Source organism: Neolamprologus multifasciatus, chromosome 16 (assembly GCF_963576455.1).
Source record: "Neolamprologus multifasciatus chromosome 16, fNeoMul1.2, whole genome shotgun sequence".
Classification (NCBI taxonomy): domain Eukaryota; kingdom Metazoa; phylum Chordata; class Actinopteri; order Cichliformes; family Cichlidae; genus Neolamprologus; species Neolamprologus multifasciatus.
In genome coordinates this window covers 16,976,214-16,989,368 of record NC_140454.1, presented here as the reverse complement: position 1 = coordinate 16,989,368, position 13,155 = coordinate 16,976,214, and the positions used below count along the sequence as shown (strand labels likewise).

The 13,155-nt window shown below is 39.1% G+C and overlaps 1 protein-coding gene and 1 non-coding gene across 2 annotated transcripts; one reads left to right on the top strand and one right to left on the bottom strand.

The window, feature by feature from the left end:
* Nucleotides 1-5,823: 5,823 nt before the first annotated feature.
* trnal-cag (transfer RNA leucine (anticodon CAG)) lies at nt 5,824-5,906 on the bottom strand. Its single transcript has one exon. It is a non-coding gene; the product is annotated as a tRNA-Leu (tRNA).
* Nucleotides 5,907-9,472: 3,566 nt separating this feature from the next.
* Nucleotides 9,473-13,046, top strand: LOC146500588 (helix-loop-helix protein 1-like). The gene is made up of 2 exons (XM_085135088.1): nt 9,473-10,228; nt 10,763-13,046. Exon 2 carries the CDS (start codon nt 10,773-10,775, stop codon nt 11,118-11,120), a length of 348 nt encoding a protein of 115 aa, XP_084991214.1. The 5' UTR covers nt 9,473-10,228; nt 10,763-10,772; the 3' UTR covers nt 11,121-13,046.
* The last annotated feature ends 109 nt before the right edge of the window (nt 13,047-13,155 follow it).

Here is a 13,155-nt window from a genome sequence, read left to right as displayed (position 1 = left end):
CTCTTTTCCCTGGACAGTTTGCAGTCATGCACGCAAGCCCTTTTGCATAGCGTTGCGGGGCTCGGAAGAAACATGAGCTGGATCCCAGAAAATCTGAGCACCTGGGTGCCACAGTTGTGCAGGATGCCTTTCTGAAGAGACAAAAAAGAAGTGTGTTTGTAGTAAATCATGTCCACCTTTATCTGCCTGTTTAATGCCTTTTTATCTGTAGTGAAACACACTGGCAGTGTGCACTGTGTGACTTTTAGTCTCTTTTAATGCCATCTTCACTAAACCCTTACTCAGAACTCCCAGAGGTTAAAGACCTAATGGCTTTCTTGTTCTGTATAAGTAGTAAACAGATTCAGTGGGGGGAAATATTCCACATAACCAGACAGTATTTAAAAAATCTCTTATGAGCCCTTACTGTGAAAGCTCCCTTGGTATTTGATTCTTTTAAGTAGTGTAAGCGCCTGATCCGTCCAGTTTTTCATGATTGCAAGAACACTGAATGAGTAACTGAGGATTTAATAAAAACGTTTACAACTAGGTTTAATATGTGTTTACAGGGCAACACAAATGCTCTCAGGCACTCAGGCTCTACCTGAAAAATAATAAAGCTCTTCCTGTTTGAATTAATCTTGCTCTTTCATGTCAGTTTCCCTTCCTCCCATACCAGTTATGCAGGTTTTCCCTGCATAACAGACGTGTTTGTGATTCTTTACTTTTCCTGCAACCCGAAGTTATACCGCTGATGTCCACAGCAGTGACTTCAAACGTCATGCCATGCCAGCTCTGTTAAATCTGCTGTGCAGCTCCTAACTGTTAAAACCTCCACAGCAGCATCTTTGGTGGCAGCGCTGAATAAGCTCTAGTGAGCATACACAGTCAAGGCTTTCCAAGCTGCCAAGAAAAGAAATATTTAGATTAGATTAAGTCTAATCAGAAGCAAAACTTTCCACAATTACCAGCAAAAACTAGACAAAGAAAATTCCTTTTTCTGAGGCAAAGTGTCAGCTGTGAATGATGGCTTACTAATGTGTGCAAGCTGCTCAGGCTACTGTGAAGCCTAACAAGTTGTTTGTCTATGCCCATCTAGCTCTGCCACACTAAGGTGCTCTCAGTTAGCAATCGAGGTCATCAATCAGCCAGCTGCCACTGGAAGATTAATTCTCATGCCTCTTATTTTCATATTTCATAGAGAATGGGTAGCACTTTTATGTGGATTCACTGAAAGTAAGTTGGAGATTTAGCCTATTTTAAACTTAAAAAATCCAAGTATTTCTTCTGCTTCAAGACAATGTGAGTTTTTTCCCATTTGGGCCAATCCTGAGAGAGAGACAGAGCCCATGTTTGTCTGCGTTTCTGCATGTGTGGTCTATTGTGCAGCAACTGTAGATGTTTGAGCATGTGTGCTTCTTTCTTTGTCTTCGGGGTTTTTCAGTATGGTGTGCCACTCCTGAAGTCTTCAAGCCACATGAAACAGATGTGGCTGAGTGATCCTCTCACTCTACTGTTACTGGTCTCCAGCACTGTTTTCCTTTGCATTAGTTTTCTGCAAAGAAACAGTTGCCGGAGGTGAAGCCCACTCATGGAAGCTGCCCTGTAAAAAAGAAAAGAAAAGAAAAATTAGAGCCAGCACAAGGCATCAAAGGCAGACATGAGCTGGCATACATCTGGGACCAAAGGCAGTCCTAAGTCTCTCTATCCCAGCCACTGTGAGGAGGAGGTGGGTAACGAGCAACTGCTGCATATTAACGCATAGCAGCATGCCACTTGAATGAGACATACAGTATAGCCTAAGCACTGTCAGCTATGTTTCATTCTGTGGTCTGTCTTTTTTTTTCTAGTTTATTGAGCCTGACTTCATCTTTAATGACTGGCAGACATTTGTCAAAGCAGTTCTTAGATTTTTGGAAAACTGCGAAGCATTTTAGTGTTTATGAGATGTTTTATGTCATCTCTGTGGCTCTTCTGTTTCTTAAACTTCACTCTAGTGTGCTGCTCTTGACTGTGCTTCTTACTGAGCTTGTCATAGCATTCTCTCCCTTTGTACATTTGTTGTAACAGACAGGGATCATGTGTTTTGCTGGAGGGTATGTTTTTACAGCGATACATCCAGCTACTCGATCCCAGGCTGTTTGTTGCAACATTGTGTGCTCTGCTGTGCTTACATGAGTCCGGTGGCTTAGTGATCCTCTCAATCTACAGTTGCACAATTACCAGGAGTGGGTTTTCGTGGTTGATCACATGTTGCAGCGGGGCTTCAAAACACATAGTTACACACAGATGAAACCATCGTTAGATTGTAGTTTAGCCTGCGGTCATGTAAATTATGGGCATTAAAAGAAGCAAACATAATTACATATCAATCTTATCTATGTGGGTATTACAGTTTTTCTCCATTGGTTTGGCTCATTTCTTGAAACAGAAATTACATTCTCAAAACTCTAAGATCATTTGGCAAAACACTCTTACAGTTTAGCACAACACTATAGCTCACCTGCAAAAGCTCATATCTCTTCCAAAACTGTTCACTCAGGCTTCAATCTAAATCCCTTTCTCATTTAAACAGTCAGTGTCTCCAAAATGGCAAAGATCCTTCTCAATAGCTTTGGCTCATTTCTCGACACAGATCGGACATTCTCATCATTCTTGGTGCTTTTGTCAAAATAAACCTGGATGGTTGATCACAACAACATGGTCCACCTGCAAAAGCTCATATCTCCCCTAAAACAGTTCACTCATGTGTCAAAACTACATTTCTTTCTAATCTGAATAGTCAGTGCCCCCAAAATGCATCATCCCTTTGGCATTGTGTGAGTACTACCATACAAAATGTTTAGATGTTTTGTCACTATGACAGAGGACCAACAATATACCACAGAAAAGAGTAGCCTCCAAGGTTTGACATCACAGATTGCACTCACACTACCAAGGAAATGATAACCATTTTTTATTCACACGCAAAGAAAGTTTCATACATATGTAAAAAGAAAATGTACATTACAGTAGTAAATTGTATGAACACAAAATCAAAAAACAAGGACTTATTCAGTGGTCGCTGTACTCATTCTCCCGCTGCACAGTGACTGGAATACTTCTCTAAACTGTATAAATTATGTAATTCCATAGTTTACTGTAATTTGTACAATATATTTCTTGTCATATTTAGTATCAAAACATTCCACTAGTCCTCTCCACCTGCTAGTATAGACCTACCACTGTAGGCAGATGCACACAAAATCTCTACAGTAAGTTATACATTTTTTGCCTCACACACAGTGCCCTGTCCTATACAACATATAATTCCATCATAGATTACATAGAGTACATACCTGTTTTCCCTGCGAAAGGTTTGGATAATGGAGGAGACTGTAGAACGAGGCACATTAGGCTGAACTCGACGACCTGCCTCTGCCATTGTGAGGCCATGGTTTATGACATGGTCTATAATTGTGGCCCGAATTTCATTTGGGACAGCACAGCACCTATTCCTCTCAGTCCTCCTCTTCTTCTTCTTCTTCCTCCTCTTCCTTAAGGAAGAACTTCCCCTTGTCCGTTTGCTTTGCCTTGTCTATCCATGTTCAGAGATCGGACTGGCTCTGGTCAAGCTCTATATATCTGTGTTTGGCAGCACACAATCATGGAAGACACCTGTGTGTGACACCTAGTTTCACCTGATTGTCAATGACTGTCATCAATTTATCAAATATTCAAAGAAATTCATATTTGGTATTCATGGTATTATGTTCTTGACCAATTTTGACAATTGAACAGACAGTTGTGCATGCGAGTACTTATACAATGAAATCATGCTGACATGTTTTGGAGGGAATGATCATTAGACTGAGAATCAACTAATCAGTTTAGATCTACAAGATCTATTCATTTGGAAAATGTGCTAAATGTGGGCTAACTGTATAACTGTAGGCTACTTGTACTTAATCATTTGCAAAGATGCACTGAGACAATTGAGACATGTACTAAGGCATTTGCCATTTGATAAAATGAATGAGAAATGCCATTCTGTTGTGAACATTTGCCAAGAGGTTTGGAGGTTTGTCCATGTTATTTTGAGAATGTAATTTCTGTTTCAAGAAATGAGCCAAACCAATGGAGAAAAACTGTATTCAGTGTTCGCTGTACTCATTCTCCCGCTGCACAGTGACTGGAATACTTCTCTAAACTGTATAAATTATGTAATTCCATAGTTTACAGTAATTTGTTCAATATATTTCTTGTCATATTTAGTATCAAAACATTCCACTAGTCCTCTCCACCTGCTATTATAGACCTACCACTGTAGGCAGATGCACACAAAATCTCTACAGTAAGTTATACATTTTTTGCCTCACGCACAGTGCCCTGTCCTATACAACATATAATTCCATCATAGATTACATAGAGTACATACCTGTTTTCCCTGCGAAAGATTTGGATAATGGAGGAGACTGTAGAACGAGGCACATTAGGCTGCACTCGACGACCTGCCTCTGCCATTGTGAGGCCATGGTTTATGACATGGTCTATAATTGTGGCCCGAATTTCATTCGGGACAGCACAGCACCTATTCCTCTCAGTCCTCCTCTTCTTCTTCTTCTTCCTCCTCTTCCTTAAGGAAGAACTTCCCCTTGTCCGTTTGCTTTGCCTTGTCTATCCATGTTCAGAGATCGGACTGGCTCTGGTCAAGCTCTATATATCTGTGTTTGGCAGCACACAATCATGGAACACACCTGTGTGTGACACCTAGTTTCACCTGACTGTCAATGACTGTCATCAATTTATCAAATATTCAAAAACATTCATATTTGGTATTCATGGTATTATGTTCTTGACCAATTTTGACAATTGAACAGACGGTTGTGCATGCGAGTACTTATACAATGAAATCATGCTGACATGTTTTGGAGGGAATGATCATTAGACTGAGAATCAACTAATCAGTTTAGATCTACAAGATCTATTCATTTGGAAAATGTGCTAAATGTGGGCTAACTGTATAACTGTAGGCTACTTGTACTTAATCATTTGCAAAGATGCACTGAGACAATTGAGACATGTACCAAGGCATTTGCCATTTGATAAAATGAATGAGAAATGCCATTCTGTTGTGAACATTTGCCAAGAGGTTTGGAGGTTTGTCCATGTTATTTTGAGAATGTAATTTCTGTTTCAAGAAATGAGCCAAACCAATGGAGAAAAACTGTAACAGAAAAAGGTGAGTTGCAGTGCCATCGTGTGGACAATGCAAAGTCTTGCAGTTGTATTTCTATTTTTCTAAAGTAAAAACAAATACTTACATACAAATTAAAGATATATAGCAGTATTAAAATATTGGTTTAAAAAAAAAGAATAGATAGATGTAAATAAATAGCTTAATAAATGTTATTGGGAATATATTTGGTGCTTGTGCCCAATCTGGAACCAGATCCACACGTTTCCACCAAGAATTCGAGAAGTTTTGTAACAGCAGCTATGGAGTCACAACTAAAGATGTAAAAATAACAAGCAACTCGATCACTCCAAAAACTCTGTGTGATTTTAAAACAAGAAGCTGTTCATTGTTCACTGCATGAGGCACTGAGCTTAGTCTGGAGATTTCATTTAAAAAGCAACAGCTTGATTTAATTTTTTAAATCTCCCTTTATTCGCTGAGACTTCTATGGCACTTTACTGGATGCACAGAGTGAAAAGAACCACATGTGCCCTCTAGTGGATTCATTTTGAACAATATGACATCAACCAGGACCTCGATATGACGATTTATAAACTTTTCATAGTTCAAAGCCTCGGTCGCAGATGTCAGATTGGAAACTGTTCAGTTTTACAGAAAATAGATGATGTCAGAAGTGGGATTCGAACCCACGCCTCCAGGGGAGACTGCGACCTGAACGCAGCGCCTTAGACCGCTCGGCCATCCTGACTTGCGATATCAACCCTTCAAAAACTGTTTTGTTGGGTCACGTTTAGGTAATACTTCATATAAAGTGTTTACTGAATATATTTGATATGAATTACAAATATTTGAATAACACAAATAATTCTCCATTCTCCACTTTTCCTGTTGAGTACTTCTGACTTACCACTAGATGGTGACATTATTTGATTCTCTTGGACCCAACACATTAATTTGATGCAGCTTATGGTTTAATCACAAACTGTAAAAATCAACAGTGAGTAATGGGCATCCAGATGGTGAGTCATGATTTGTTGCTACTGACAGAACAGAATCATTGTGAAGCATGCATACTGCAACCTTTCACAGATTAATGTCACTGGCTTAATCACTGCAATGACCAGAAGTAAACACAAGCCCAGGATTTACTGGGAGACTTTTGGCACCAACTCAGCACTGCTGCCTGGCAGCGAAACAAATGGGTTTGCTGCATCAGCCTTTAGGAATATATATATATATATTTAGGAATAATATTGCTCCAGGACATCCATAGGGATGTCCTGGAGCAATATTACACCGACTCTGAAACTTTAAACCCTAAAATTCCTTTTTAAGGAGTCATACTACTGAGAAATACGGAGTTAGTAACAGTGCAAGATTCTCTTTGCAAGAAGTTTTGTTCTAAACTAGTAAAAGAAAAGGAGCAAATACTGGTATGTATGCAGTTTCTTCACAAGTACATGTTGCCATTTTTAATCTATATTTTCACATTTTGTGCCTTTGTAAAGTGATGGATTTTTTAAAAGGCACATCTCTGCTCTCCCTCTACATTAGTGAGTGTGTGCGTGCCAGCGCACTCGCCCAGCCCCTTCCTAATCCTCCCTCAGTACTTTTTTTAATCTGGATAATAAGTCACTTATTATATGTTTGTCAAGCAAATAGATTTTTCCAAATTCAAAGCCCCTGAAGGCAACACCATGAAGAGATGTTCACTGAACTGTGGCAGTGTCTAGCAGGGAAACACTGCCCTGTGTTCTCTGTCGAGTGGATGACACACAAACCTCCCGGATATTTGTTAGATGTTATAGCACAAGCATGAAAAAGTTCTCTATGCTTAATGTCTCCCTCTATCTCTTACATCTTGTACACTTCTGTGTGACATTAGAAAACTTGTTAATACATTATTTTTGACCCTGTGTTGAACCCCAAATAAACTAATAAATGACAAATAATTAGCTCATCTTTTCTATTGAACCTTCTCTGTATTAATTATTACACAAAAATGATGTGAATATGTGAAATGTATATGCTTAATTTGTATAGATAGATAGATACATACATACATATAGATCATTTTTATATAACTTTATATATATATATATATATATATATATATATATATATATATATATATATATATATATATATATATATATATTTATATATATATATATATATATATATATATATATATATATATATATATATATATATATATATATATATAATTCTTATAGTAGCTTATGAAGCTGTCAAAGCCAAACCAACTGGCATTGCAGTGATTAAAATTTATGTACTGGAAGTGTACAGAATAAAATTATCTCTCTACTTTACTAATTATTTAGTGTCAGCTTAAATTTTACAGAAAGCTTGATAATAATTTGGAACATTTGCTCACAGGTTGATGTTGTCTTCAGTCATCAGAGTTCTCTCAGTCTGTTGTTTTTGTTCACTGTTGTCATTCCCCTCCTCCGTTGCCCTCTTTGTTTCCTTCCCTGTCACCATGAGGACTGAGCTGATTGATTAGATGCCACCAAAGTCCAAATCAGCAGAAACGAAATATGACAGCAGATGTTAACCAGGCTGAGGGGGAGGAATAGGGAACACATTAAACCTTAACTACTTTAACTCATTCACATTTACTGTGCTGTTTGCTGCAAACTCATTATAGAAGCTGACAAATGATGATGGTGGTAAAGTTCTGGAAAGTAATAAAAAGAAAGAGGGGGTACTAAGGCATATTTTCTTCACAGTAAAAATAGAAGCTTTGACAAAAACAGGAAATTTAGTTTGATTTTTGTTTTTTGTTTTGTTTTTTTTATTGTGTGTAAGCAAAATATTTAGCAAATGCATTTTCATAATGCCCGGGTCTGCATGAGTGTTATGGACAGATGAGAATGAGGAGATGTAAATATGAGGTTTGTGTCTGTGTCCTTTAAACAGATGGTGTCCAGACTGAGACAGATGAGAAGCTAAACCCAGAAGAACCAATAAGAAAAGGAGGAGATGATACAAGACCAGTTAGACTTTATGGTCACAGCTGCTTGAATTGAATAATGTGGTGTTGTTTGACATGACTCAGGTTCGAGATAGATAGATAGATAGATAGATAGATAGATAGATAGATAGATAGATAGATAGATAGATAGATAGATAGATAGATAGATAGATAGATAGATAGATAGATAGATAGAGCTATAGAGCTGAGCAACTGTTTGAGCATCTCCAGAATCTGCTGACATTAAGCCAAACTGTGCAGTCAAAGAAGATAAATGAAGGTCAACGAGTAAAAAAGAATAGAAAAACTAGCACAGAAACAGAGCATTTGCATATATAGTATATATCTGCAAAAGCCAGCCTGGTATAACCCTGCAAGACATCTGTGAGAAAAGCATTTTTTGGGCTGCAGTATCAAGAAGCAAGTCATTACAAGGCTATGTGTGGTTTTATCTTAGATTGATTAAACCCTATTTACACTGATAATTACAAGTAGCCGTTCATAAAATGGTCTTTTATTCTGGCTGCTGCATGCCTTTTCTACTGTGAATGTTCCTACTATTCATGATCAATAAAAAATTATCCGTGTACTGGTTTTTCATGATGATGGCAAAAGAGATTGCGTGATTTTGCCAGCGGGCCAGACTGGCCAGCATTTATATTTTATAGGATATCACAGCATAAATAAAAACTTGCTGAAAGATTACAACTACAGCCAGATACAGGCAGAGCTGATCATCACTGCTTCAGCAATGATGGTAAATTCATTCATTCAGATGTTTAAAGTGCTCACAGTCCTGCAAAAAGAAAAAAGAAAAAGTCAATGATACATTGACATTAGATCTAAGCGATGTAAAGAAATGCAAAGGATGCCATCATGTCCGTCAAGTCCTCTTTGAAAAGGCCACATGTTTGCCAACACTGCAATTTTGGGAAGCCATTGTCATAACGTGCGCCAATTTCTTTCCTGTGATGAGCATCATATCCACGCCGTTTTCAAATCGACAACACATAAATGTTCATGCAGAGAACGGTAATGATGTTAGCCATATGCCAAGGCCATCTCAATAACTTCACACAATCCAGTCGAGCATTTACTGTGCCATTTCTGACAGCGTCTGAAGAAACATTTTCCACTACCACCACAGAGGTGGAGACTCAGTGGTGATTTACTCTCAGTGATTATGTTAGTAATGATTAGCGTTGACATTTTCAGAAATGAGCAGATCAAAATGTCATAGCCACAGCTCTGCAACTAGCACACTGGACCAGACGAGGTATAAAAAACAAAAACTAATGCTCAATATGCATGAAATTAGATTTTCATATGTATAAAATTAAAAACACTTCCCCTCCTGAGTCCAAAGCAAGAGCTGTGCACACTGGTTTGCAGATCCACAGCTTTCTACCAGCAATCTTGTCACCTTCTAATTCTCCAGTTTCACAAATATGACTCAGTCTTGCATCAGGTCAAGGCTATTACAGCAGATATTCCACCGGCTTTTTGATTTTCCTTCTGTGTAGACCCAGGTGCTCCCTTGACCTTCTGCTAATAAGAGCCAGGGGAACGTGACGTCACTAGCAGAAGTTTTCGTCAAGTGGACCTTAGATTTAGTGGACTGGATTTTAACCTATCAAATGAACCGTCTGCAAAAACAAATCTCTTAAAACAGGGCGGGGACGCAGGCAGGTTTTATTTTTACCTGCTGGTTAATAAAAGCGAAGGAAGACGGCGTCATCCGTTTTGCTTGTTGTCGCGAAGCTCTGTGTAGTAAGACGAGAGTGTCTAATCCTGCGCGCAGACAGGCGAGGAAGCATAGGGGAGGTGGGGGGTGAAGAAGACCAAAAAATGCTGCTGCTGAATGGAGCCATACAACAGTGACAGTGTGGTGGAAGGGAAAGACGACGTGGGCTGATTTTTACTCCACTTCAAGTCCAGTTTTCAGCTATTTTTCTCCACTCGGGTAAATCAAGAGTCAGAGACCATGAAGGCTGCTGGCGAGATAACTTTACCTGCAGCTTAAATATTTGATATTGCGGAATGAGATGAAACCTTCTCCTCGAATGCACAAGGTAAGTTCAGCCTTGTTTTTTGTTTCCACGGTCGTTACTCCAAGGTCTTCTGCGCGTTTTTCGTTTTTTCTTTTGGTTTTTTTTTTTCTTTTTTTCTTTGGTTTGGTTCGTCGAAATCTGCAAGAAAGTTGAAACATTACCAGATAAAAACACAAACAATCCGATGTTCCTCTTGCACACTCTTCTACATATAGATATTATCTTCAGGAAAGATATCATAAATGTGTGCTATTCTTACTATACCAGTTGTTTTTGTAAAACAAACAAGGGCTGCTTCGCTTTGTTTTCTTGTCTTGATGTTTCAGTACCTCGGACAGCGTCGCTATTGTGGCAATACTACAGATTCTCCACTGAAGGGCAGCAGGAGTCTCTCATATCCCTGCATTTGTTCCTAATTGCCATTTAATGAGGAATAGCCAGAAGAAAATAAAATGTTTTCAGATTTGCACCCATGATTTGTGCATGTTTTATAGAATTACAGTATTGCCTCAGTTTCATTTGCCTAGTAGTATTTTTTATTCTATTTTTTAACAGAGGTTTTGATATGATGCTCAGCCTTGATCATCAGGAGTCTGATCTCCCCTGTGGACACACGGACACCCTTCTGGACTCCCTCGGTGCGCGGTGTGGGTCCATGCCGGTCGGAACCCAGGATGGAGAGGCCAAAGCGCGTTCCAAAGAGGAGAAGAGGCGCAAGAGGCGCGCCACAGCCAAATATCGATCTGCGCATGCCACCAGGGAACGGGTCCGTGTCGTAGCCTTCAATGTGGCCTTTGCAGAACTAAGGAAACTGCTCCCAACGCTCCCGCCAGACAAAAAGTTGTCCAAGATTGAAATCTTGCGACTCGCGATTTGTTACATCTCATATCTCGACCACGTGCTGGACATTTAGGACAAGCGTGGCAGTGCGTATCCACCCACTACAGAACAAGGGATATGGGGAATCCCTGGTCTGTATCCTAATGGAATACCACGCTGACATTATTATTGCATGATGATGTTTCATTATGAGGATGAGCTGCAGCACTGGAGACTTAACATCCGTAGAAGCACCCGAAGAATGGAAAATATTTTGGGACTTTCTCTATATCACATATTGCATTCTGTTTATTATTCCCTAACTTATGGAAACATTATCATGCTTGGGGTTGGTTCTTATTCCACCAAGTTTTAAAGGAACCTATATAATATAATATGTAACTGTAAAACACTCGTGTGCTCTGTGTTCCTTCTTCTAATGGCAGCTGGAATTTCATTTCAAATCAAATTTGCTTAAAATAAACAGTAAAAAGGCTCATCTTGTTTTTTCAAATTCATCTTGTAATATTTTTGAATCCGGAAGTTCAGAAACAATAAAGTTTCACCAAAATGCTGAGAAATGAATGTGAGTTTATATTTTCTTTTAGAGGGTTGTTTGTAGCGTCTGTAAAGAAGTTGACACCTTTGTCTTAGTCATGGGTAAACGAACACACAGGTCTAATTTCTGGGCATTCAAAAACAGATTTCCGAACATTTCAAGGTTCTGATATTCTGCCCAAATACCGGATGACATCAGGATGTAGCTTTCAGCTCACTCGCGCCCGTGGTTTTCCTCTCCATTAGTCTGAGGCTGCCTGCGCTCCTCCTGTCGTCCATTTATGCGAATCTGTAATGTGGCCCGTGGGGCTCGAGGTATTGTTCATGTCCACTCCAGCAGCAAGAGCGAGAGTCCTTTGTGCATGCAGCACATTACACGCACTGGTCTACACACTGAACACAATGCTTCTGAGAATACAGGGAACACGGGGCTCAGCTTAATGTCAGATTTCGGGGCAAATAGGGCAAAGAAGCGTAAAGCTTGTGTGTGTTTAGAGATGTTGGTCAAATGGTGAAACAAGGGCTTATTGATCACACACAGAATTTTTGATACAATATATTTAATGTAATTATAAGTTTAATACAATTCCTCCTGCACATGTATTCGAATTTGAGTTTGTAAATTTCAGAATTCAACCCAGTTTATCTTTCCTTGAAAGGAGCAACGTCGCCCTCTGCTGGCGTTTTAGAGGACTACATATATGGTAAGCGGTTTCTTCGTGGTGTGATGTCAGTTTTTAAAATATGGTTATCGAGCAGGCCCAAATACATCTTTTGTTATCATATTATATAGATCATATTTGACATCATAGTTGTCATACGGGTTTTGAGTATCTTGAGCTATTGAGAAATGTTTGTTTAATAAGATAGGCCTATCTCAAGAGGTTCTGCAGCACCTGGAGATTCCTCAATAGCATATGCTTTAATTACCGTGTAATCCATGCAGAAAAAGTCTCAGCCATAAGGGAAATTCAGCCTGTCGAAGATGTGATGCATTTAAAAACCCAAGAGAAAAACAACTAAATGTATCTCCTGTCAACTGCTGTGTTCAAGGTCAGGAGTTAAGTAAAAACTAGCACCATTGCGTTGTGTTTTATTGATTACTGCTATTGTTGTGCAGGGGATCAAGAAAATCTCACTTTTTTCAGATTGCAAAGTTGGTTCTTTTAATAACAGTGAAAAGTGTCATGTTCCCTTCTACATTTTTTCTCTGTCACTTACCTGTGATGGAATTTCCTCTGGCAATTTATCCACTACAGAGCCCACAGACAGTTTCTGACTGCAGAGATCAGAGGTGAGGCGCCAGGGCCCTGGAAGCGTCAGCTATGACACCAGAACCTCGAACTATTATAGAAATTGCATCCCTGGTATGACACTAATGAGATGACACAATCAGGTGCAGGTGTTAAGTCCCTATTAACAATACCTTTAAGCCTTCTTTCTTCTACAATTAATATCATGTGTTAAGCTGATGTGTTGCAAAAGCAAGTCCATACAAGTTAATTAAAGATAGGGACAAAGTATGAGATGAATTAACAAAGGTCTCACCATGATCATAGTTAAACAGATCC